Source organism: Battus philenor, unplaced genomic scaffold, assembly GCF_028537555.1.
Source record: "Battus philenor isolate CCGP_79_NKW_IND1 unplaced genomic scaffold, ilBatPhil1.0.hap1 SCAF_9, whole genome shotgun sequence".
NCBI lineage: Eukaryota > Metazoa > Arthropoda > Insecta > Lepidoptera > Papilionidae > Battus > Battus philenor.
This window is the reverse complement of record NW_027181759.1, coordinates 15,672,976-15,699,737: the sequence shown is the minus strand read 5'-3', so window position 1 is coordinate 15,699,737 and position 26,762 is coordinate 15,672,976. Positions and strand designations below refer to the sequence as shown.

Below are 26,762 nucleotides of genomic sequence, written 5' to 3'. Positions count from 1 at the left end.
ATAACATGTTCCACCTAAATTAAATGAACTCGTCGAAATTGTACACGCCAGAGTGCGCGTCCTCCCTCCCGGAGGGTCGCGCCCCCATTGCCAAGGTCCCAGCTGGTGCCCTCACCTCACGATCAATACGCGACACCCTCCGTGTATTTAAATTACAAATCGGAGTAGCTTGAAATTTAATACGGAATAGTTATTTCACGAAAATATTTTAAAAAATCTGTATCAATTCTTTTTTCTTATACATACACCTATCCTCCGATTTACACGGTACTTGTTTTACACGTTTTCGCTTTTACACGGTTTTCCAAATAAGTTTTTTTTTTGTTTTAATAACCGATTTTATTACCATCTTTCATAATGAAAATATTTCTGCTTCAAATATCGAATAACTTCGAGTGATGAAAGTGAATTCGAACCTTCGATTCCGAAAAAAAGCATGAGAGTAATTTCTGACAGTGATAAAGGATAATAAAACACGTTTGTTTTTATTTTTGGTCTTCTGTAATATATCTAATATATTAAATATTTTAACTTTTCAATGAATTTTATTTATATTTCTGTGTACACCGAAAAATATTGAAATAAATCACAACTGTTAATTAGCAAAATTATGTATTTTCTGCAAGTTTTTCGATTTACACTGTTTTGACTTGAAAAATTTAAATTTTCGATTTACTCGTTTTTCTCAGGAACGTATCTACCGTGTAAATCGGGGGATAGGTGTATATCAAATTCGACAAAATACTATTATGTCGTGGCCCCAGTCAAGACCCAAGTTTCATTACCCTAAAAGTGGTTTTAGGCGGAGCTCTCTTTGTGCCATCCATCCTCGCATCGGAATCTGCAACTGACTCTCCTCTCTCTCTCTCTCTCTATATATATATATAATAGGCATACACACACATGTACATAGACGTGTGCGTGTGTGCATGTGGGCGTGTGTGTAACTAATATAAATATACTGTAAGCTGTTTTATGTGTCAATAACTGAATATCATAGCGGAATAATAATAATAAACTTTATTTCCTGCGGAACTATTACAGGTGTATAAGCTTTAAAGATGAGAATGTACTACTCATTTGTCAGAAAAAAAAATGATATTTTATTCCGAGATTTAAAAAGTATTTTTTGTTCGACTATATTTTATTACGTTATTCACCTCAATTATTAATTCCATACATTAATTGACAGAAAATAAACTATATTCCATTCGTTGAAAACATTTATATGTATGATATATCGACCGTAAAAAATTGGTGCAATAGAAAGTTTATTAATGTATTTAGTGTATATAATTGTGTCGCAGTGAAAAAAATTTATTAACACGGTGATTAATTTTTAATTACGAAATAATTTAAGAAATAATTTTTATTACAAATCAATTAGTATAAACCAAAATATATAAAAAAGTAATGCGACAGATACGGTAAATAAAAAAAAAGTTTCACGTCGAATATCTTCGATGTATTTAAATCGATATAAATAAATTATTTTGTAATTTCACTCCATATAAAATTTGCATATATATTTAACGCTAAAATAAAAAACAGTTAGTTATGCTAGATTCTATCTAATATCAATTCAAAAACTTAAAAAAACAATTTTCGTATGCATATTAAATGCAAATTTCAATTTAAATTCCTTGAAATCAAATATATTGGTCTCATTTGATATCTAAGAACTAAAAGCCGGGTCATAAAACTTGATCTAAATGAGTCTAGATTATTTATCGCTGACAGCTTTATTACAGTAACGTTTAAATTCAGATAATTTTATTGGAAGAGATATCCAGACAAAAAATTTATCTATTAACGTGTAAATGTGCTAATTACTCACAAGTAACAGCCTAATCCAACATCTTCTGTAAGGCATAAGACTTTCCCATAGAACGCCTCGATGACCAGTTCTTCGCTGCTCATATCCCTGCTCACGCTGCATCTACTCGTGGCCATCATATTGCACGAGCGATGTGCCCCGATCACTCCCACTGTATATGAGCAATTCTTCGAGATATATCAGTGATCTTGGTTCTTAAGAAAGGGACTAATATATAGCTACTTCCGCTATGCAGCAGTAGTCGTGCAATGAAATGCACCGCCCGCTGATAAATGCGCGTGCGGCAAACAATGCGAAACACAACTACCACCGTTGATTTACTCTACACCTGTTTCACCCCTCCACGGGGCATCCTCAGGAGTAATGTTACACCGACCTGTGCCAAACACAGAGTGTCTGGTCGGTGGTTGCACGACTACTGCTGCATAGCGGAAGTAGCTATATATTAGTCCCTTTCTTACTTAGGATGGACTTCCGCAAAGTAACGCCTGAATCTATTAGATACTAAAATAAGGTATAGACATCTAGTCCGTCGAAACTGTATATGTAGTACTGAATAATTATTTAACCCTTTCAGGACCATAAGGTTACGGTACCTTATTTAATTAATTTAGCTAGATGTAATGAATTAATAGGCATCCTAAAAACATAATTTATACTAAAAATTCAAAAAAGTTTTACATTTTTTTTGGAAATTTATGGGACAAATATGTCCCTATGGTCGCTAAGGGTTACTTTCTACTTAAACTCTAAATTTTGTTTTACTTGTTGGTAAGTCTGTTTTGTTGTAAATAATGTACATTTGTTACTTAGTGTACTTTTTTTTACTTGTTTATGAATAATATAAATATAATAGAGCAAGTTATTTGTGGTACTCGGCGAAACAATTCCTGTTGTTAGATGATTGGTTAGTGATTAGATGGATTGATTTTTTGAGACGTTGAAGGTTCAGGTGATTCTTGCCGTTGAAGAGTCGTCTTCTCTTCAACCTCGACATCAAATACCCCTTGGTCATCATCCTGTACTAGAAGTCTTTGGTTTTCGTCATCAAGCACTAAGTCATCTTCCTCATCGCTATTGTCGCCCACAAAAATTTGAAGAATTTTATTTTTTCGAAGTTCAAAAACTCCACGTCCCTTACGAAACATATTCTGAGAAAAATATGAGTAAGAAAATGATAGCATTTCGGTATATCACCAGGCCAAAAGTTAAGAAATTCCGTATAAAAAGTATCCCTTTACGCCGACAGGGACATCCGTGTCCCATAATCTTTATAACGATTTATCACAGAACACAACATAAATACATTACTACTGAATATTTAGAATAACAATTTACTTACCAGGTAATGATAATTTGACGCTGTAAAAACTTGAAAAGCACTTTTACAATATCAATTATTTATTCCAATTGGAACGGTTCGCTAGCAGTTTCCCTACTCTCTTATTCCAGCGTATTTAACAAGGGTTCTTCTACGGACTGATTCTCTTTCTAATTCGATCTCGCAGCGAAACTCCGAGCATAGCCCTCTTCATTGCTCTCTGGATGACGTCGCGGATCCATATGTCATCACTGGCAACACACATTGGTTAGACTTTCGTCTTTAAACATTGCGGAATTTTGGACGAGAAAAGATTTTCGAAGCTTCTCGAACGCTGGACATATTGTAGTAAAACCAGTTGATAACTGTAAGATATGTTAATAATTTTATTTGTTCCAGGCATGATCTACTTGCGTTCCCATCTGGACAAGTACCTGGCGGTGGACTCCTTCGGCAACGTCACCTGCGAATCCGAGGAGAAGGAGGCTGGCAGCAAGTTCCACATCAGGTAACCATCGCTGCTACTCATTCTTAATCTATATTTCGGTATTTGTAAGTCGAAAGAAGATAACCTTCGTTAGTTCCTTGGGTTAAACTTCTAGAATAGATTACTTGTGACTAGAAACTTCAAAAATATTACGTTTGCTTACAAAGAATAAACGATCTTGATGTGATGATGTGGTCGTTGAAAACTGCTGGATGCAGGTCGCTTCCAAAAGCTTCTTAATTTAAAATATTCTCTTTTCGAATAGGCTATTACACGCACTTTCAAATCTTCGATCAATATAAAATAACGCCAGTCTTGCGTATGCGGCAAACAATGCGAATTACACAACCGCCACCGTCAAATCACTCAACATGTGTTTCACCCCTCCACGGGGCATCTTCAGGAGTTATGTTACACCGATGAGTGCCAAACACAGGGCACTAATCGGTGTCGCATTTATCAGCGGGCTGGCGGGCGGTGCACTTTGATGCACTACTACCACTGCATGTGCGGAAGTGGCTAAATATTGGTCTTTTTCTTACTTATATTAGATTGGATAAGGCCCTCTGCGCCATTCCGCCTTGCACTCACGGAATCCGTAAATGCCATTTGCACAGCAGAGCAAGTGGGATCAAAAAAAAATGTATAGTACTTCTAAAAATCAATGGTTTAAGAAATAATAAATAACTTGATAACATATTAAGTAAAAGAGTTTTCAAATTTTGGATAACTACTTATAAAAATATATATAAAATTGTTTATTGTTTAATTTTTGTTCCCGCACATTTTGCAATGCCAAAAGTTAACTTGACACATAGGTTTAAATGCAGGATGTAAGGCAGTAGAACAAGTCACATAAAAAAATGTTAAAATATTAATTCTAATTTCAAATTTACCTCTTCAAGTATTATTCAGCGCGTAAAAAAATTGAGATAATATAATTTCGTATTTACAACATACTGTATCAACCGCTGTACGGCACCCAAAGCGTACCGGATGTGGGGATAAATAAATTTTTTCGCGTCACCCCAGCCCTGCATACTAATCCGATACGATCGCGACACCACCGGAAACGCAAAAAGTGTTGCATCTTTATTTATAGACAGCTCTCTGCCAAAATATCAAATGCAACGCACGTATGTCGAACGATTGGATTGAAATATTACTCATATTGTTGTCTCCTTTTTGATATATTTCAATTTATAGCCGGAAAATAATTCGTGAGATGTATAACTATTATTCTATAGTGTGCGTTATTCACCTTCCGAGTGTGAGTCGTGTCTCAAAATCTCTTGTGCGTCGTTCTCGTCTCACCGTTTACAAACCTCAATATAACTAAAGTAGATGCGCATGTGCTAGTTACCTCTAGACGTACATAAACAACAAGACTACAGATGTAAACAAACGTCAAGTCATCCATTCTCATATATCTCGTGTGCGTTTTATCAATCCCATCTTCACTCTCTCACCACTTACAACCCACACACGGTAACATTTGTATATGGGCGTGCTAGTCACCTCATGAGCTACGTTAGGAACAAGATTTGAGAAGTATACAAAATTCAAGGCGTCTATTCTAAAACATCTCGTGTGCGTCTTGTCAATGACGTCCTTCCCGTCTTATCCCGTCTTTATTGTATGTGCATGTGTAAGTCACGAGGTAAATGATCGGTCGGACTTGGATGGACACAAATGTCAAAGCGTTATATATGTGTTCTTAAACATCTCGTGTGCGTTATGTATATCGCCTTTGTCAAACAATAGAAATACTACAAACATTATTATATAAATAACTTACATTTTAAATACATTTTTGATCCAAAACCTACACGAGACTCATGGGAGTCACCACTGAAAGGTATAGATCTCCCTCAAAAGGATCTATGGGAGGATATACCATAATCGCTACCCTTGGCAGGCTGGTAGACGATCGCTGTGTTGTATTATGTTAAGCAGAGTACGCTTCTGCCCATCCTCTGAAAACTTATTTGTGTGTAGTGTCAACTCTATATTATTATTGCAAAAAGTGTGAATTATATAAGATTATTTTTAATGGAATCAGCCGTTATTTTGCGGAAGTCCATCCTAAGTAAGAAAAGGACCAATATTTAGCCACTTCCGCACATGTCGTGGTTATCGTGTAACTATGACGCTGTGTTTGGCACTAATCGGTATAACATAACTCCTGAAGATGCCCCGTGGAGGGGTGAAACACGTGTTGAGTGATTTAACGGTGGCAGTTGTGTAATTCGCATTGTTTGCCGCATACACATTTATCAGCGGGCTGGCGGGCGGTGCACTTTTGCACGACTACCACTGCATGTGCGGAAGTGGCTAAATATCGGTCTTTTTCTTACTTATATTAGATTGTATTCCGGGATTCGAACCCGCAACTTATAGACAAGTCTGCCCTTACCGCTGGCTGTTACTCGCTAATTATGACTTCGACAGTTATAAAATATTTTTTATTTAAATATATGTAATTTGCATACGGAATAGTATTCTATAAGATACTAGCTGTTCCCGCAAACGTTGTTTTGCAAAAAAAAATAGGGTTTTAATTAACAAAAAAAATAAGGGTTGATCGTAGAGGGGTGAAAATTTAAAGTTGTATGTATTTTTGTATGCTGTATCATAATAAAATAAAAACCACCCTTATCACTTAGGGGCATGAAAAATAGATAGTAGCCGATTCTCAGATCTACTGAATACGCATATAAAATTTGGTAAAAGTCGGTCAAGCCGTTTAGGAGGAGTTCAAGTTCGAACACCGTGACACGAGAATTTTATATATTAGATACAGTTGTAGCGTTCCCAACTATGTTCTTAACTGAGTAAAGCCTGAAAACAAATAATGATATGTGTAGTGAGGTACCCTAGCAAGGTGTATAGACAGAACAAAAAGGTTCATTGTAGCTTACACAGAGACCTTTCGGAGCTTTCCTGCTTAGAAAGCTTTTAGTTCCGCAGTATTTTACTAGAGCTTTTGGAATGCGCTTAGAACTCTGTGGTTTTAACTTGAGGCAGACTCCAACCTAAAAGGTATAAACGTATGTTTTCTACTTCTGTATATGCAATGATTCGAAATGTTCAAGATTATAACTTTAAGTTATACAGGTGATTGGTTATCGATGTAAAAGATTTAAAGTGTGTATGTATAGTTCATTCGTTGACTAATTTATAGATATAACAAAAATAGAAAATAAATATATTTATATCTTTTTCCAGACTACCAAAAAATTCGTAACAATTGTTGACAACTATCTACAATTTCATAACAAAATTTAGTATAAGTGGCTCTAAATAAAGATTTTTTTAATTGATAATACAGCACGGGAATTAATAGCTCTCGTTCTTGTAGAAGTGTTTCCCAACTACGCAACACAAGGAGGATACAATACCCGGCGATAAATTTTGCACATCGAGCATCTCTGTCCCACACTACCTATGTGACGTTTTGTCAGTGGTTGTATTTCGTGCGACAGAGATAACGCTCTACAAAGCCGAAAGTAGCCGATTCTCTCTTTCCAAAGGTCGATGTGCAATATTTATCGCCGGCTGTAATTTGATTGTTAAAAGACTCAATTCGAAAGAGATTTCGGCACAAGTTTAACCTTTTCGTCTTTATAAGGCTACGTCGTCATCATTTCAGCAATAAACGTCCACTGTTGGGTATAGGGCTGGCGGGCGGTGCACTTCATTGCACGACTACTGCTGCATAGCATAAGCAGCTATATATTAGTCACTTAGTAATTTTTAGTACCCAAGCTTAGGGAAGAGTCCATGTAGACATGCATATGGTAACAGTTGCACGGTGTTGCAGTGTCTCGGAGGACGGGAGCGGACGCTGGGCTCTCCGGAACGTAGAGCGCGGCTACTTCCTGGGCTCCAGCTCCGACAAGCTCACCTGCACCGCCAAGGTGCCCAGCGACGCTGAGCTCTGGCATGTTCACCTCGCCGCGCGTCCTCAGGTAATGTACTCTTTTTATGATCAGTCTTCGTATTTGTAGATTGTTGGTGTTCAAAGCGGCAGCGCATAGATAGTGCCTCCCAGAGTAGTCCAGGACACCTCTGTTTGCGCTTTCACACCCGTTTAGCATTCCGACACAAGCACCCTCGAGAGACAAAACCTCTTATTGGTCACTTGCTTCGGCAGACTTTAGCACTGCGAATGAAATGTTTGATATTGATCGAAATAATTCATATTATACATAACTTGTAAATATAACCTTTGACATAATAAAGTTATTGACCGGTAGCATATATATATATATATATATATATATATATATATAACTTTTCTAACTATATAAGTGTACACTATAACAGTACATCTATATTGTTAAATACTTAACGTTTTTTCAAATATATCGATCAGCCGAGGTTTACAAATGAAGCCTGAACGACATCCATTCTTATAGGGGGGAACCCTATCTGGCTATGAAAGCATTTCTCCCTCAATATTCCGTTGTCTGAAGTACACAGGCGTCGGGAAGTGATTGCACTGAAAGTGCTTCCAATGCATTGTTGGTACATTATTCACTTGAGCTTTCGTTGCGTTCTAAAAGAAAGAAAGAAATTATTAGCTAGTTTAGTTAGCTTGAAATATTTCAAAATGCCGGCAAATTGGCATTTGATTTGGCACGTCGAGAAATTAATATTTTTTTATTCGACTGTCGTTTCTTGGGGGCCCCTCGTACTTCCCCTGGTTATTTTTATTCGATATATATCGAAACTTGTATATATATACCCGGCATTTGATTTGGCACGTCGAGAAATTAATATTTTTTTATTCGACTGTCGTTTCTTGGGGGCCCCTCGTACTTCCCCTGGTTATTTTTATTCGATATATATCGAAACTAGACTAGACTAGAGTACTACAAGTTTTTTTTTTAATTTTGTACAGGAAATAATTTTTTTAATGTTATAAGGTATACAATCGTATGTTTGACCCGCAGGTGAATCTCCGTTCGATCGGCCGCAAACGATTCGCGCATCTCTCGGAGTCGCTGGACGAGATCCACGTGGACGCCAACGTGCCCTGGGGCGAGGACACGCTTTTCACGCTGGAGTTCCGCGCTGATGAGGGCGGCAAGTACGCGCTGCACACCTGCAACAACAAGTACCTCAGCGCCGGTGGCAAGGTCAGACCCTCATTTTTTTATTTTATTAACAACTGACAGCCAAGATAATTGGGGCCTTAAGATTCTGGAGTAAAGACCATGAACCCAGTGTAGCGTAATCCGTCCACTTCTTGGACAGACAACTTTGTCAAGGTGTTCGGAAGATTCTGGATTCAGGCCGCTACCAACATGTGCTATTAGATATCTTTGGCGGATGTCTATGATCAGCAGCGGATGGTTGAAATGGTAGTGATGTACTTCGAATCATAAAAGAAATAAACTGAAAAATATTCTGACTCTGTGTTTGGCACTAATCGGTGTAACATAGCTCCTGAAGATGCCCCGTGGAGGGGTGAAATACGCGTTGAGTGATTTGGTGGTGGCGGTTGTGTGATTCGCATTATTTGCCGCATACGCATTTATCAGCGGGCTGGCCGGCGGTGCATTTCATTGCACGACTACCGCTGCATGTGCGGAAGTGGGTATATATTGGTCCTTTTCTTACTTAGGATGGACTTCCGCGAAGTAACGCCTGATTCCATTAAATACTGAAAAATATTTACCAATGATTTGTGTATGAAGCTTCACAATGAGTGTTGAAAAGACAGAGACATGCAAAATATACACACAATCATCATAACTATATAAGCTGAGAGATACCCATGGTCTTCCGCAGCCGGTGTCCAGAGACTACCCGCTAACTTGATCATCGTTCACCTAGTGGTAGCATACCACACAAAACAATACAATGCTTCAATCTATCTATTTTGATGTGATATTTTCTATTCATCAAATTTAATGTTAGTGTTGTAACATGTTGGTATACGTAACAAAACTTTTACAATGATTGTGTAAAGTAAACTGTGTTAATAGGGGTCAATATTTGAGATCGAAAGGTTCTTGAGCGGTGACGACAAGTCGATTGGCCCCTACACGTTTGACCGACAACATATTAAGGTTGCGAAAAGCAGTTGGGTGCAGGAAGCACAGGAGGAGTCCACGTCGCAATTATTGGCAGAGGTCTGTGTTTTGCAGTGACCTCATCGACATCGTACGGAATTTATTTGGATCAAAATTAGAAATTTAAATTGAAGCATCTTCCCGTTGTCAGATTGATCTGAAATTTGGTACACACATTTAATTTAGATGGCTAAAATGGCCGCCGATACAAAATGGCGGATTACGTATTTTTCCTTAACCCCCTCAATATGGGTATCAAATGAAAGGGCTACACTAGTAAAACACGATGATTATATCAAAATTTAAAATTCAAGATGGACGCCGTTCCAATATGGCGCACTAGGTACATATTTTTCTAAAACCACCACAATATGGGTATCAGAAAACCGTTTAACTTAAAAGTTTTTTAAATGTATTTATTTCGTTTATTTCTACCCTTAACTAACCTAATATTACATTTTTTTATCTAGTCCACTTTATTTATCTTCGTCTAATATGTATTTAACTAAACCAACAGTGGGTACAAATATTCATTTAAATTCATTACTCGGTCCGTATTAAACATATTCAAATATGTTAATTATCTTTTACGATGTTTAATATTAATTTGCTAAGATAAATATTTTATCGTGCATTAATTTTTTATTTATTTAAACAGCATATTTACATATAATTACGCGTCGTGAAAGGATTTAATAAAAAAATCAAGATTAAAATATTTTTTTCTTAAGTTTTATTGTTTATTTATGAGCAGAGATTATTGTTCAAATGTTAGCTTAATATATAAAACACTTTTATTATGAAAATTCAACTGTCAAGTAAGACGGACTGCACCAGCTTATCTGCAGATTGACGTCTAAAATTCATATCTATGTAAAAATATCACTATTGGATATAGTAGAAATAATAATTTAAACAAAGGCCTAAATTCCATGTGAGGTGATAAATGAAAGGAATGAAGGGATTTGTGAAGAATGAAAGAGGAATGAATAACTTATACTGTCAACAAAAAAAAAGCTGAGAGTGCAAATAATAAAATTGATAAAAAAATATTATATTGTAAACAAACACCTACCTCTTACGAACCTGTACTTAAATGAGCGGGTGGCGGTCCATTTTTAACGCCTATAATATATATATATATATATATATATATAAATATATATATAGATAACAACAACGACAAGATCCTTTGTACTACACACTACTACTCAGTGGTTCCATGTTGAATAGGTCTGTTGGCAAAAATAAACAAAACCTAACGCAACACATATACACTGATACAATTCCGTTTCCAACAATTTAAAGATGTTTACGTGTGTTTGTATTTATTATTAGTATAGTATTTTTGTTTCTGTGTTTTCATAAGTTAAATTAGTGCAATTATATTAAACAGGATAAACTATATTATATATATTTGTAAGTATCAATACTTTGAACGAAGTAAAAATATATATAAATATCTATGTGTACACACACATTAGGTAAACAAAAACTATCGTCGATACGTTGCAGTATATACTGGCTTTAAATACTCAACACCAACGACAAACACAATGCCTGTGGCGGAGAGTCTGTGTTATTTCCACAGCGTTTTGTTAAAAAAAAGTTTCCACCGCGTAGAGCCACAGAAAGGAAAATTTTTAATCCGCAAAGCCTTTTGACGCAGGAATTACCGTCTAGTCTACGAACAGACATGTAAGCTGTCGTTTGAATTCTGCCGATGTTTTTATCCATGCCATAGGTTAAGATTTTCAGTACGTAAAATACCTTTTTTTAATTTTTATTCAGTTTCTCTTTTTTTTTTCTTTAATGGCCCCCGCTATTGGGGGCCTCTCGTACCCCCCTATCTTTGGTGCGACAGGGACTTTATTGGCAATTTAATTTTTTCACTTAATTTTTTATTCTCTCTCTCTTTACTTTACTTTCTCTTTCGGTCTATTATCTATCTTTCATGCTACATTTCTGTTTTCTTTCCCTTTTGCTCTGATCATCTACCATTCTTTCCCTTTTTCTTTTTACAATTTTAATACTTATATCCTATAATTATTTTCAGTCACAATCTCTTAAAACGTATAGTACCAGAAATAAATATTTAAGACATTCTACACTAACCCGGCGATAAATATTGCACATCGAGCTTTGGAAAGAGACAATCGGCTAATTTCGGCTTCGTAGAGCGTTATCTCTGTCGCACCACTGACAAAACGTCAAATAGGTAGTGTGCGACAGAGATAACGCTCTACGTAATCTAAATTAGCCGATTTTTGACATTGTTCTTTCTAAACAAGCATGTTTTGTGTATATGCAGAGGCATTGTTGAGATCAATAATATTGTTACGTACTGTGGATTCAGGCTGAAAATAAAACACCACTGGTTCACAAGGAGTCCTTTATTCACAAATCAGATGGTCACCCTACTTTAAAACAGAGTATACTTTCGCTTAGTCCAAACTTCGCTTCCAAATCGCTCAAGGAATCACTGTCCAAATAACTTACCAAATAGTCACTGTATCACTGATCGTAGATCTTAATCTTATAACTCGAAAAACAACATTGAACTGTCGACATGGAGAGTAGGGGAGAGTAGGGTAATGAGAGTCAGTGGGTAATGAGAATCACCCGCACATCCACAAAACAGTACACGAGAGCGACTCGTAAATGAGGTCCTCTACCCTGCCCTGGCCCCCAGGCGCTGCCTCGAAAGTCTCGCACCAGTTGGCGCCCGCACTTCTGAGATATGGCAGTATTTTGTTTTTTCGCTCCACTGATCTAATTTTTCGTCAATGTAAATTAAAAGGTAAGTGTCGAATAATTTGCAGTATACGATTAAGACATTCACACGTGCTTAGTTAGACATTCAAAATTGTGATGTGCAGTTCTTAGCGTGTTAATATGTTACAGTTTTATTTTCATTCATTTTTTTTCTAATTTGTATAGAAGTGGGTAATGAGAGTCGGGTGACTCCCATTTCCCACGAATGATCATGTATCAAAAGAATCATAATCACCAGTTCCGAGCACATCAAAAGAATTTCATCCCATAGTACCGAGCACACCAAAACAGTCAGTGTCTGCGATTAACCCATCAGATCCTAGCACTTCAAGTCAAATTACATTGCATGATTTAATCAAGTTACCAGAGAAGACACGTATTATTAATACAAGACAATGCCGAAAAAAACAACATGCAACACTTTTAACTTCAACGCCATTGAAAGAAAACCTTGTAGAAAAAGAAAATAAGAAAGAAAAGAAAAAAGGAGAAACACAGAAAGAAAATAAGAAATGGAAAGGTAAAGGTCAGGGAAAAAAAGTAAAGTGGTGAAGAAGACTCATGAAAAGGTAAAGCGTCAAATACTTCAAGAATCGAATGAAACCTCTGTATCTGATGTTGGTACTAACGATTTGTGCCAGCATGATGAGGATGATGAGCTAAAAGATGTGGGAAACAAGTGCCCAGTATGCAACGATTTCGGCAGAAACAATGAGATATGGTTCAGATGTACCTCATGTGGTCTATGGGCTCACTCGGAATGCACCGGGTGGGACTCAGCTCAAGGTTATGTCTGTGATATGTGCTAGATTTTCATTGACTCTGATTGCCCCCAGGGTGACCACCATTACCCGCATATCGGTGCAATGGGAGTCAAATCTGTTTTTTTTTTAAACTTGAATAATTTTCAAAGTTGATTGCCAAAGTGATTGAAACTGATCTCAATTAATAGTATATTAGTTATATTATATTTAAAGGCGGTTGCAATAAATATTTTGTTTTATAATTAATTTTTATTTGATTTCTCGCTTAAGTGACCCCCATTACCCTGTTTTACCCTACACTTATTTATACTAAGGATAAGGTTTTAGTAAGTTCGAGATAGTACTCGGTTAGAATTTCCGAGATCCGTATACAAAAATCTATAAATATAAATAACTTCAAGGTCTTGCGTGTTCTTGATCCTAGGGTTCCGTGTTTAACGTTAAGAGGGTTCTGTAACTCGTGCTTTGTAACAATATATAGTTACTAACTGATCCCGCAAACGTTGTTTTGCAAAAAAAATATTTTTAATTTACAATTTAAAAATAAGGGTTGATCGTAGAGGGGTGAAAATTTAGGGTTGTATGTATTTTTGTATGTTGTATCATAAAAAAATAAAAACAAAAAATTTCGTCAAAAAAATAAAAAAAAAATTTTAAGGGTGAACAACCCTTATCACTTAGGGGTATGAAAAATAGATAGTAGCCGATTCTCATACCTACTGAATACGCATATAAAATTTGGTAAAAATCGGTCGAGCCGTTTCAGAGGAGTTCAAGTTCGAACACCGTGACACGAGAATTTTATATATTAGATTTAAAGTCTAGAACAGGTGATTTTAAAATCAAACACATCACAAAAACCTACATAGTCTGCTTACTATAAATACAAGAAGTGGGAGTTATTTGATGCCGTAATGCGTGCGAACTCAGTACTCGCGTTCGGTTCCCACACTCCGTACAAAAGCCACTTCCAGACGAACTGTTAGAACGCGATGTTATTGAAATAAGGTACCTGACTGATATCTTTCTTACGGAAGTCTCGTGTTTTTGTCTTCGATAACATGGACTTGCAAATTTTTATTCAAATGTTCCGTTTCATTGCGCGTAATATACAGGGAGAGGTACTTGTGTAAAAATGTTGAATGTATTGCTCTTTAATCACCCTATATAAAGCTTATTACTTCTGGTAGTACCAACTCTACATGGACAGATGGTAAAAAATAATTAGTTTTAATATGTAGAAATTTTGAAAAAAAAAATTCTATATTATCATTTTTTTTTCATTAATTGTTTAGATAGGGTGCACTTAACTTTGACAGCAAATTAACTATACATTCATACCCTTAAAGCTTTTCTCAGATCATTCTGTAGATTTGTACAGCGGTACATTAATACGAATTATTTTTATTTTGTTTTGTTACGTTTACCAAAAGTTACCATAGTATTAAATCTTATGTTTATTTCTCGTGCTATATTCGTCACTATTGGACAGGTTTATATATATACATATACTTATATATATGTGTATATATATATATGTGTGTGTGTGTAAGTGTAGTAAGTATATATTGACGTATATAAAAATATGAAAATCTGACGCCATCTGACATGTGTATAACTTGTCAACCATATTAAAAAAAGTTTATTTTATTTTATTCAGAACAATTAATAATTGTATAATAGAAATAATCTGTATAACCTACCAAATAACATTAAAAAAGAGAAACAGTGCGGTTACATAAGTATGAGGTTACAAAAGAAATTTTAAAAATAGAAGATTTTTTTTATTGAAACATCATTTATGAGGATTTTTTTCCAACAGCTGCTGGATACATGTACTCCCGAGTGCCTGTTCAGCGCGGAGTATCACTCCGGAGCGCTGGCGCTTCGTGACGCTGCAGGGGCGTACCTCGCACCCATCGGCTCCAAGGCTGTTCTGAAGACACGCTCCACCAACGTCACCCGCGACGAGCTGTTCTCGCTCGAAGACAGCCTGCCTCAGGCTGCGTTCGTTGCCGCTCTCAACGACAAATATGTCTCCGTCAAGCAAGGTGAGTAACCTTCTGCAATACCTTCCACCCTGTGTGGTCATTTGACCAGCACTGGTGGGTGGATAGAGAATATCAGGTAGATCAGTACCGCGACTACCTACAGTAAGATCCTCATACTACTGTAAGTAGTAGTTTAATCTAAATTCTTTTTATTCAAATTAAATTTTTATTTCAATTCAATTTATTAAACGGTTTTATTTAGTTCGACCCGTACGGAATTTGTTTATTTGGCTCAAAATTAGAAATTGAAATTTAAGCACCTTCCCGTTGTCAGATTGATCTGAAATTTGGTACACACATTTAATTTAGATGACAATACAATATAATAAAATCAATAACATTATAAATCTAAGATAGCCGCCAATACAAAATGGCAGATTACATATTTGTCCTTAACCCCCTCAATATGGTTATCAAATGAAAGGGCTACACTAGTAAAACACGATGATTATGTCAAAATTTAAAATTCAAGATGGATGCCGTTCCAATATGGCGGACTAGGTACATATTTTTCCACAACCACCACAATATGGGTATCAAAAAACTTTTAACTTAAAACTTTTTTAGAGGTATTTATTTTTGAAAGTAAAGAAATATATATAATTAAAAAATGTCAGCCCTTTTTACTTTCGATTCGTTATTTTCGTGTCGTATCGTACAAACATAAAACAAGTTTGTACACATCTATATACATATACATATATACATATATTTATATATATATATATATATATATGTATGTATGTATGTATTTATATAATAAGAACACCAAATTAACTTAGATCCATTAAGCTAGAACAAGAACAAGTGCTGAACACGTTTACAACTATTCTTTACAATAACCTCTTTGAAGACCAAAGTTTTTTAAAGTATCTAAGTCTATTTTATTTAAAGTTACTTTTGGTTATTCATATTGTAGATCCCAGAAGAGCCCAATTTAATAGAAACTATAATAAAATTTAACTTTATGAACAAATTTAGCGAAGGCTTACACTTTCTAGCTGAGAATTAACTTTTAATACTGTGTTTCAAAAAGAGGTCGGGTCATTTATTTACATATGTTTATATATATATATATATATATATATATATATATATATATGTACACTTATATAAGATGTCGGGTTATATGTTAGCTTTAAAGACGTAACCTTGTGACTTATTTGTCAGCAAAAATTTATATCTATTTCTAATCACTTTGTATAGTGATCGCTCTGAAATATTTTACAATGCAATAACTTGTGATAGTACTGTCTTCTGGTAGAGATTTTAAACAATAATTAATTTTAATATCTACTAATTTGAATACGCTTCACAATTATCTATTTAAAGTCCTGTAAAGAGTTTTATTCACCCAGTAAGTGTTTTGGATGTGGTGCTCTTAAACAAGACCACAATGAACTGTCTAGTAGGTAAATATAGACGATGGAGGGCTGAAAACCTATCACGATGTTCCACCAAGTACCTATTTTTATAAAATAGAAAAGTATTTTTGCATATTTTTAATTTTAATGTTATTATTGCGTAAAGAACTTTTAAAATGTTAGAGAAGTTACAAATCTATTTTCAATAGAAGCCTTGTCCGACGCGTGAAAGACATTTCCGAGTGATTGCGCCGAGGGAAGCCAATCAAACAGCAATTACGGGAGCGAAGCAGCTGATGCAAACTAACAGTGCGGCGAGACACGCTTCCTGTTCAGATGCCTTGTCTTCAATCTATTGTGATTGTACATGCTATGTATAAATTCAAATATATACGTTATATGTAGTAAGATACGTCGAATGCGGATCTGTTGAGTCTAGAATGAAATTTAATAATTATTCATATGTACAGTATATCAATCATATGACGGATAAAAGAACGAGTGGAAGATATTAAGGAAGTAAGAGCGAGAAAAAAAGAAAAAATAATGTGAATAAATAATTATGCAAAACTGTCCATGTGAACCCAAGATAAGGATATATATATATATATAATTATGTAAATGATTCATCACACTAAGTTCCACATATTTCGATCAACTAAAAACTCTTGAATGCTGTAATCACATTTGTTTAATAATATACTTTTAATTTTAGAATTAAAAAAAAAAAGGTTAATTATTATGTACAATTTTAATATATGTTACATACAGGATCTATGAAGTATTTGTAAACTTTTTGAGACGAAATATAGATTTTTCGTGTTTATTATTACACACAATTTTATATCTTGGCTCAAAATTTATGTTATTAAATAAATATTGGTTAGAATAACGATTTATTTAACATAGTAAATATATATCAGTCAATTAATATATGGCACACGTTATCCAGAAATCAAATGATATAATTAATATTGTAATTTTTATATTGAAAAGGGGCTAAACTTGTATTGGGTCAATTTTCATATTGCCTCCCTGTGGAACATAAACCCACGTTGGGAAACACTGATTTCGAGTAAAGATTTGAGTGGAGATCCTCGTGGTAACCCATAAGTCATTAAATTGTAATCCTATATGAGTATGCATATATAATAAAGTTCCACGAGATATTTTAGACCTTAAGTTTAAATCTAAAATTAAAAGTATAATGTTATAGCATTCAAGAGATGTGTAGAACTTGATTTATTGACTCATTTACATGATTGATATAATATATACATAAAAAAAAATTGTTAAATTTCATTTAAAAGAATACTAAATACGTTATAATAATTTAAATTTTCTAGTACAATGCAACAGGCCAATAACTTCGGACAGTACAATAAATAAGCCACCCACTTAAAGTTTTAACATCTATTAATCATCCTGTATATTTTTTTGACCCTCTCTATTGGGGGCCTCTCGTACCCCTATTTATGGTGGGACAGGGACTTTATTTGCAATTTAATTTTTCACATGTTTTTTTATTTTCTCTCTCTTCTTTCATATTTTACTTTCTCTTTTGGTCTATTATCTATCTTTCATGCTACAGTTCTTCTATCTTTCTCTTTTGCTCTGTTCAATCTTTCATTCTTTCCTCTTTTGTTATTACATTTTCCATTTTCCATTTTTTTATTGTACATTTTTATTTCACATTATTATTACTTATCCTATAATTATTCTCTATCACAGATTTATGTATCACTTTGGTTCTATTTTATCCTTTTTTTATCTATTTTTTATTTATTTATTGTGTTTGCGTTTTGTTCCTATCAATGGCACATTTTGCAATTGTTTTGCAGAGGGCTATGAATGAGTTTTTATCTATTCCGCTTATCAGGGAGGCTATTCACTCCTCCCTGATTTTTACGCCAGACCGGCACTCGAATTCGAGCCGGAATATTCGAATATGCTATTACAAGCCCTTTCAAATTGTCCTACCCTTTTGCTCTGTTCATCTATCATTCTTTCCTCTTTTCTTTTTACATTTTTTCATTTTACACTTTTACTTATTTTCTATAATACATTATATATCACATTTGAGCATCCTGTATATTCATTCTACGATAAATCAGACGCGTTAGTGTAGTGGCAGTCATCATTAACATGTACAGTTATGTGCGCAACTTATCATACGGTTTAAGTAAGTTGTTAACTTAGCTGGCAGGTAAGCGTGCGGTGCGGGGTCGCTGCCCGCTCGCTCGGTCGTGACAAAGCCTTCTAACATTTCCTATTCACTACCCACTAACTAACACAATGTTAACTACAATAAACTTAACTGAACCATTATCTTATTTATTTATTTACTTTATTGGAGATAGACAGTAACAAAAGGCAGTAAGAAAGTACAAACTTAGAAGCTTAGAAATATAAAATTAATTACAGTTGTTACCTTATAACTATCTCACTGAGAACACATAATGATTTATGGAGGATGATGGGGGACCGCCCACAAAATTGGGTCATGAGAGCCATTTACTGAACAGTCAGGTATATTACATAGAACAGAATAAATTAAGAATTCTGTTGTTTTCGTTATAAATTAAATTCGCTTGCTTTAAGCTCATGAAAGACATGGTATGACATAACAGTGCGGCTACATCAGTGATCGCATTACGAGGTCTTATATCTTGTACGTAAAGTATAAATGTAAAAACCTTCCAGCTAAATATTCAATTTGGTCACTACATGATTAGTTATGGGTTTCATTTGCTGTCAATAAATCTATGTTCGTCCAGCCTACAAGTAACCTAGCGGTAGAGGAATGGGATTTGCTGTCGTAGATCGCGGGTTCATTCACGGGACATAGTCTTATATATAATTTGCACTTTGTGTATTAATTATATACAAACTCGTTACCCTTATCTGGTGTGGGACAGGGACTTTTTTTACATATATTTAATTTTTTCACAACCACTACTACAGAGATCACAATCATAAATGAAGAGAGAGAAAATAAAAAAAAATCTCTCTTTTCATTTATGTATCTTATGATCTTCCATTCGGTGGTATTCATTCCACATTTCTTCTTTCGTTCTCTTTCGCTCTATGACCTTCAATTCCTCACTCATTACACATTAACATATTCTTTATTTCTGTTTATTTTACATTCTTTTTATTTTACCAAACTATGATTATGGTATATACCCTAATAGATATCTTTGGGGGAGGCATTTATCTTGCATTGGGAGTCAATGTACTGAAAAAAACTTATGGCTTAGAAATAATAAAGTAATAATAATACGATAAGAAAAATGGTATTTATAATTCGAATTTTGTTAACAATCTCTGCTGCTAGTACACTTGTAGTATTTATTGACCTGTAGCATTGAAATTAAAAATAATAATTAATGAAACACGTTAAAAATGTATCAAATTAAACAGGATGATTAAAAATAGATATAAAAGATTTTTTTTGACAAATGTGCAATAAATTCATCAATATAAAGCTATATATTCACACCTACTATATATATAATCATTTTGTATGTTACCACATAATATATAGTTATGTTTGCCGACATTAAACGGGTTGTGAGGAAAATGCGTGAGTGTAAATAGATTGTTTGGTCCGCGGCTTGTTTGCGGAGGGCTGTCCTCAACGCGACAGTCACGGCACTCCGTCACGATTCCAGATATAATACGCTTCTTACATTCACTATTGCTTCAATCACAGCTAAAATTAGTATCTTTTTTAATCATACTTTATACAAAGAGTTCTTGACTTTTGTAGTTCGATCTCCCACTAAACTACATTGTTTTGCGCACTTCGCGACTTTTTAGAATAACATTTCGGCTCACAAACAAATCAACTATTTTTTTTCTATTAGAATTCGACTAGTACGAATCCTACTGCCACAGATAATAAACAATAAATTATTGTAATTCGAAATTTGAAAACTCTTTTTCTTACTTATAATAAATATGTATATAAAAATAATATGTATGCCTTATTAGTGATTATACATTGAACTATTTTTCTTTAAAAGTTTTGTTCCTAAATATATACCTAATAGATTTATTATAGTCCTTCCGGTGTCTTTAATAATAACTTTTTAAGACATTTACAGAAAGTGGTTAAAAAATAAAGTTATGAGTTACTTTATTTTTTTAACACTATCTTGTCCGCGTTTGATCAATTTGCCTGATGGTAAGCTATAATTTTGTCTAACCTAAATATTTAGATATATAGATCTACAACATAGTGATAGTAATAGTAGATAGTATATAATTACCTACTTACTTTTAAGTTGCATTAAGATATCCAGGGCAATAGTAGACCAGTGTTGGGATTCGATGCCAGGTATAAAATCTTATTGCTCACATAGAAGTGTAAAGAGCGTTCTCTGCGTGTTATAGCATGGGGTATATACTGCCATAGATATCGCAAGAAAGGCCTTTGTCTTTGTAGTGGGTAGAAACAACGAAAGATTATTGAAGTTATTTCGCAAAAAGCTTACAAATCATTGTTGTCAGTTGCAAAAATATTTTTTAACAGACTTGTACAAAATAATATAAAAGAGTTTGATATACTTTTTTATTATTAATATTTAAGAATAGAATGATATTATTGTAATTCCTAAATTGAATTGATTCTATCAAAATCTTAGTGGATAAAATTAAAAAAAAAATTCTCAGACGCGCAGTGATTCGCGGCAAAAAGTCCGCCATTGTTGGCGCTGCGTGCTTTCCCGCGTTTCTATCACGGATGCCGGTCCGAGAAAACAATGGCCGCGGTTGACTGACTCACGGGCGTCTCTCGTGCGATATCAATAACGACGCAGAGTTATTTGCGATGCGGAACAATCCTGAAGCGAAACAATCCTAAACGTGACACAGATTCAAAAAATATTTCATTTTGACAATTTTATGACAGATAAAAAAACATGCGGCCATGTTTAAAATAAAAAGAATTAGTAAAAATTAAAATTAGACTAATATAAAATTTAGTCAAATTACATTTTATAATCTATATTAATTTAAAAATTTAGTTATATAATTCTATAATTAAGTATTTATTTATTTTATTTACGTTACCACTTGTTCGCATGATAAATATATTAGACTTGAGATCAGATACATGTATATATATCTGGGTTGAGTGTATAGTTTCAACAGCTACATTTAAACAAATCTAATTGATAATATTTTATGATACTGCCACAGATTATAAATACGTTAGTCAGATGTGTTCCGGTCGGCAGGCTGTTTGACACGGGCCATCGAGCCTCTAATAACGCATCTCACGAGAGCTAACGGCGCGGAGCCAGCTTCATATTAACTTACTGAAACTATGTATTTAACTTAAGTATATCTAATATATGTATATATTTCGACAGTTTGTATTTAGAACTCTTGTAGCTTCAAATTGAAAGGGGAGTTCAATTTGATTGTAGTGTCTATAAAAATTGAGTTCTAATTTATTTAAAACACAAACAAATGTTATATTTATTACACAAATAGTACTTGACATTTTATTGTAAGTACAATTAAATCAACTGTTTCCAGTTTAATATTAGTCTCTCAAATAGCGCATTATAAATATATTATTATGATTTTTAAAATAGGAGTAATAGATGAATATACCAGGCTTCAATTCATATGCACTTGTTGGCACATTGAATGATTTAAGAACTTAAGATTTAAATTAAGAAATACTCGAAGAGACCGGGTGAACACTGGCATGCAGAAACGCAAAAATGAATTCTTAAATAAAAAATGTAATTATAAAAACAAAGGCACAGACGCTAATGTCTGTAGAATATAAGAGAAAAAAAATTAGGAGTAATAGGTCGTGTGGGCCCGGTATAGAATAGGCCAACCCCATTCCCACCCGTGGATCTCGTATGAGGCGACAGAAGGATCGGATTCCAGAGAATAGCAGCAGCGTCCCCTGTGGATCTAACGAAAGTGTGATACACCCCCACATCCGAGGAGTCTTATGCCTTGCAGTAGTAGACAGATGTGATGATGAATTAAGAGTGTTAATGGAATCTGTCTATTGCAGGTGTGGACGTGACGGCGAACCAGGATGAGATCTCATCCCACGAGACGTTCCAGCTGGAGTTCGACTGGGGCACAAGACGCTGGTACATCCGCACCATGCAGGACCGCTACTGGACCCTGGAGGTCGGCGGCGGCATACAGGCCAGCGGCGACAACAAGTCAGTACACTTCTAGATGTTTCTAGAATATTCGTCTAGCTTACTCCATTGTTTCAATTTCTTTCACTTTATATAAACCTAACCCCTGCTCACTATTTACGAAGGTAAATATCACAAGGAGACCTGATGTTCTAGGATTCCTTATTGGTTGCGTTATCGCCACATTAAACTAAAACGCGACTCCAATCTCAGAGCTTGGACAAAATTTGTAGTCAAAACTTCTTCTTTCAAATCATTTGTGTTTTCTAAGTCCACCATTATATTCCCATTGTGTCTTATTACGTTACTTATTTACTTAGTATTTTTAATAAAATATTTCGATTTTGCAAAAAAAAATCTTGTTCTATTTTTAAATACGCACTTTCGTAGTATTTAAAATGGCGTCAAAAAGCAACAAAGGAGTCTAAACAATAACTTTGTGCGAATCAACAATAAAATTTCTCTTGGTAATTGGCGTAGTAGCACAAAATCTGCTGCGGTAACACGTAAGAACGTCAATAAAATATAAACCTATTCTAACATATATATGTATATATTTGGATAAACAGGGAAGTATGTGTAAAGATATGTGCTTATGCGAAGGTCGTCCAACGCGCTGTTCGAGCTGGAATGGCAGGGCTCGGGCGCCGTGGCCTTCCGCGCCAACAACGGCAAGTACGTGATGACCAAACGCTCCGGCCACCTGTACGCCAACGCCGACGCAGTTGACGACAACTGCAAGTACTACTTCTATCTCATCAACAGGTCAGATCATCTTCTCTATCTTCTTTTTTAACTGCTTCTTTAAGAGAACAAGAATAAGTAACCTCAACCTAAATCATGTCCCACAAGGCAATTTTATTGTTAGTTTCCTCCCTTCGAAAGTGGACTCCACATTAGTTTAACCCATGGATGCACAGACCGCGGCCCGCCGGTCGAATACTGGTGGCCCGCCGACATCAAAAATAATACTCTCGTACATTCGAAAAATATTGAATTTTGTTCCAGAATAAAACCTAAAAAATTTATTTACCTATACTTCTGGCGGCCGGCCCGCCATCAGTTCATGATTTGCCCGAGTGGCCCCTAGTCTTAATAAGTCTGTGCAACCATGGTTTAACCCTTTCGCTTTAATATAAAATGTTACATAAAAGTGTAAGAATTTTAAAAAGGATACTGTAGGACATGGCGTATAAAAGATATTCCTGATATAGGTGATCAGCTACTGAATAATAAGCCTCCCTAAGACTTTAACATGACCGGTAGGAATCGACCTGCATACATCGTCATTCGCATTTCCTAAACCTAGTTCTTTAAGTTCAGTGTCATGAATATACAGGCATTGGAATGGTGTAGTCCTTCGAATAGAAGTATAACCAAATCTAACTTCTCTCCTAAAATGAAGAGATAGTAATAGTAAAACATTTACACTATTCGAATTCGTTTAAAGAGCTTCAGGAAGCAAATCTGCAAATATATGCAAAGTCAAAAACTGTGTGAGGAATGCAGATAAAGGAAGGAGATGCAAGAAAGAAGATCTACAAGCGAACACATCATGTAAAGTACGAAAGGGAATGTAGAATAAAAATTTAAAAACTTATTATACCAGAATTTGCAACGTCCCTAACCCACACAAGATTGAGGAAACGAAAGGCTTTCAAAAACAGGGAACAGTAAAGGAAAGAAAAATACTATATGCAAAATGACAATCACTCAAAGATAGACCACACATTTATACATATAAGTATATATAGTGATTGTAAATATGTTTCAAATTTCAAAGCAGTAAATTAATAATTATTATCTATAATAAATATAGTAACAAAAACAGTTTACTATATCTGCCCCTGCAGACAGTATTGACAGAAGTTATTTATCATTCCCATTGTAATAGAAAAAATAAATTAATGTAACATATTTCAGTGTAATTACTATATACAGGTAGTTTCAAAACAGATGTTAAAGGTTTTTACTGATAAATGAGCTATTTATTCACCCTTATACAGCTTTTATAACTAAATCCAATCATACTGTATATAGCAACGGTTTTGTTAAATCGAAAGTCAATTATATGTCTGTACTCATAAGTATTATTTTACAAATATATAAATTTACTTATTAGATTTAATGTTATTATGTGTGTGTATGTTTACAAAAACATTGAAGAGCTGCATGTATGTCGCAGGCCGATCCTGGTGCTGAAGTGCGAGCAAGGCTTCGTTGGCCCCAAGGGCACGCGACTGGAGTGTAACAAGGCCAACTACGAGACCATTCAGGTCGTACGCGGTCCCAAGGGAGAGGTCTACTTCAAAGGTAAACCTCGATACTATTTTTAATTAACATACATTTACATCTCTTATTGGCTCTACTATCTGTTTGGATGAAATGCTTCAGACTTGAGAGAAGGTGATATATATATATATATATATATATATATATATACTAGCTGATCCCGAAACGTTGTTTTGCAAAAAAAAATTGATATTTTAATTTACAAATAAAAAATAAGGGTTGAACATAGAGGGGTGAAAATTTATGGTTGTATGTATTCTTGTATGCTGTATCATAAAAAAATAAAAACAAAAAATTTCGTTAAAAAAAATAAAAAAAAATTTTAAGTGTGAACAACCTTTATCACTTAGAGGTAAAGAAAATAGATAGTAGCCGATTCTCAGACATACTGAATACGCATATTAAATTTGGTAAAAATCAGTCAAACCGTTTCAGAGGAGTTCAAGTTCGAACACCGTGACACAAGAATTTTATATATTAGATATACGTAGTGCCGTTGATTCCCTCTAACAGATGGCGCAAAATTGACTTTTTTTCTCTTTTCTGCAACATGGCGATATCTACCCGACAACTTTTGAATGGAAATTGGAGAGAGACATCAAGGAGTGGGCAGTTTAGGGTGCTTATATATATATATATATATATATATATATATATACATACATTACTATTGCGGAGGGTGATGAGAATGAATTTGTGTGTTTCATAGGACGAGAGGGCAAGTACTGGCTGGCTGACAGTGAGAGCGTGTCCTGTGATGCGGACCGGCCGCAGGGCTTCCACCTGGAGCTGCGCGAGCCCACGCGCCTGGCCGTGCGCGCTGCTGTCGGCGGGCACTACCTCGCCGCGCACAAGAACGGAGCCTTCCGCCTGGCCGGGCCCGACCTCGCGCACGCCACGCTCTGGGAGTACTAAACCGCGCCCACGCCGCACCACCACACCCCCACCATCCAACCCATGTCACATATCCCCCTTGACATGACATCTAAACACCTTCAGATCATCTTACTTCCAATTCCAACCACTATAAAACTTATCAGGAACTCGAATCTCCAAACCCGTGTCAAGTGTCCTTGAAATGACATATAAACACCACCTAGAAATGTCTTACTCCACAAGAATTTATGATTTGCTCTCTATACAAGAGGAGACTACTTCTCCATCTCACACTCGTATAAACAAATCATTTGCCATCTATTCAAGTAGTCTCCTACTCTATCTCCCACACCATTTAATTAAGATTATTTATCAGATTTGATGCGGTATTTAAGACATAAATCAGATGTAACGAAGTAGTATATAAGGGAGGCAAATGTAGCAATCTCCATCCGGATTCATTTTAAAAGAGAGAGATGGAGAAAACAGTTTTTTGTAATTATACTTTTTTGACCAAAATACTATTGTATTAAAACTGAAATATCACAATGCATCAGAATACATAAAATTTATAGATATTTATGTAATGCTGTATTTGCTTCTATCATATATATATAGTTTCAGTGGGTTGGTGTGTCGGTTTATCAGCGTGGTATTATAAAAAGCAATTTCTAGTCACAGCTTGAGGCATGACTTAAAAAAAACAATAATATCTAATTAAGTCAGTTTT

At 35.0% G+C, this 26,762-nt stretch overlaps 1 protein-coding gene across 1 annotated transcript in view; it reads left to right on the top strand.

The window, feature by feature from the left end:
* The window catches only part of sn (fascin domain-containing protein singed), a 75,527-nt gene extending 49,350 nt beyond the window's left edge, over nucleotides 1-26,177 (top strand). The window contains exons 3-10 of the mRNA XM_068775594.1: nucleotides 3,558-3,666; nucleotides 7,469-7,616; nucleotides 8,604-8,789; nucleotides 15,090-15,318; nucleotides 22,729-22,885; nucleotides 23,468-23,629; nucleotides 25,050-25,177; nucleotides 25,866-26,177. Coding sequence (XP_068631695.1) covers nucleotides 3,558-3,666; nucleotides 7,469-7,616; nucleotides 8,604-8,789; nucleotides 15,090-15,318; nucleotides 22,729-22,885; nucleotides 23,468-23,629; nucleotides 25,050-25,177; nucleotides 25,866-26,071 — 1,325 coding nt within the window. The 3' untranslated portion in view covers nucleotides 26,072-26,177. The remainder of the gene's footprint in view (nucleotides 1-3,557; nucleotides 3,667-7,468; nucleotides 7,617-8,603; nucleotides 8,790-15,089; nucleotides 15,319-22,728; nucleotides 22,886-23,467; nucleotides 23,630-25,049; nucleotides 25,178-25,865) is intronic.
* Nucleotides 26,178-26,762: the final 585 nt, after the last annotated feature.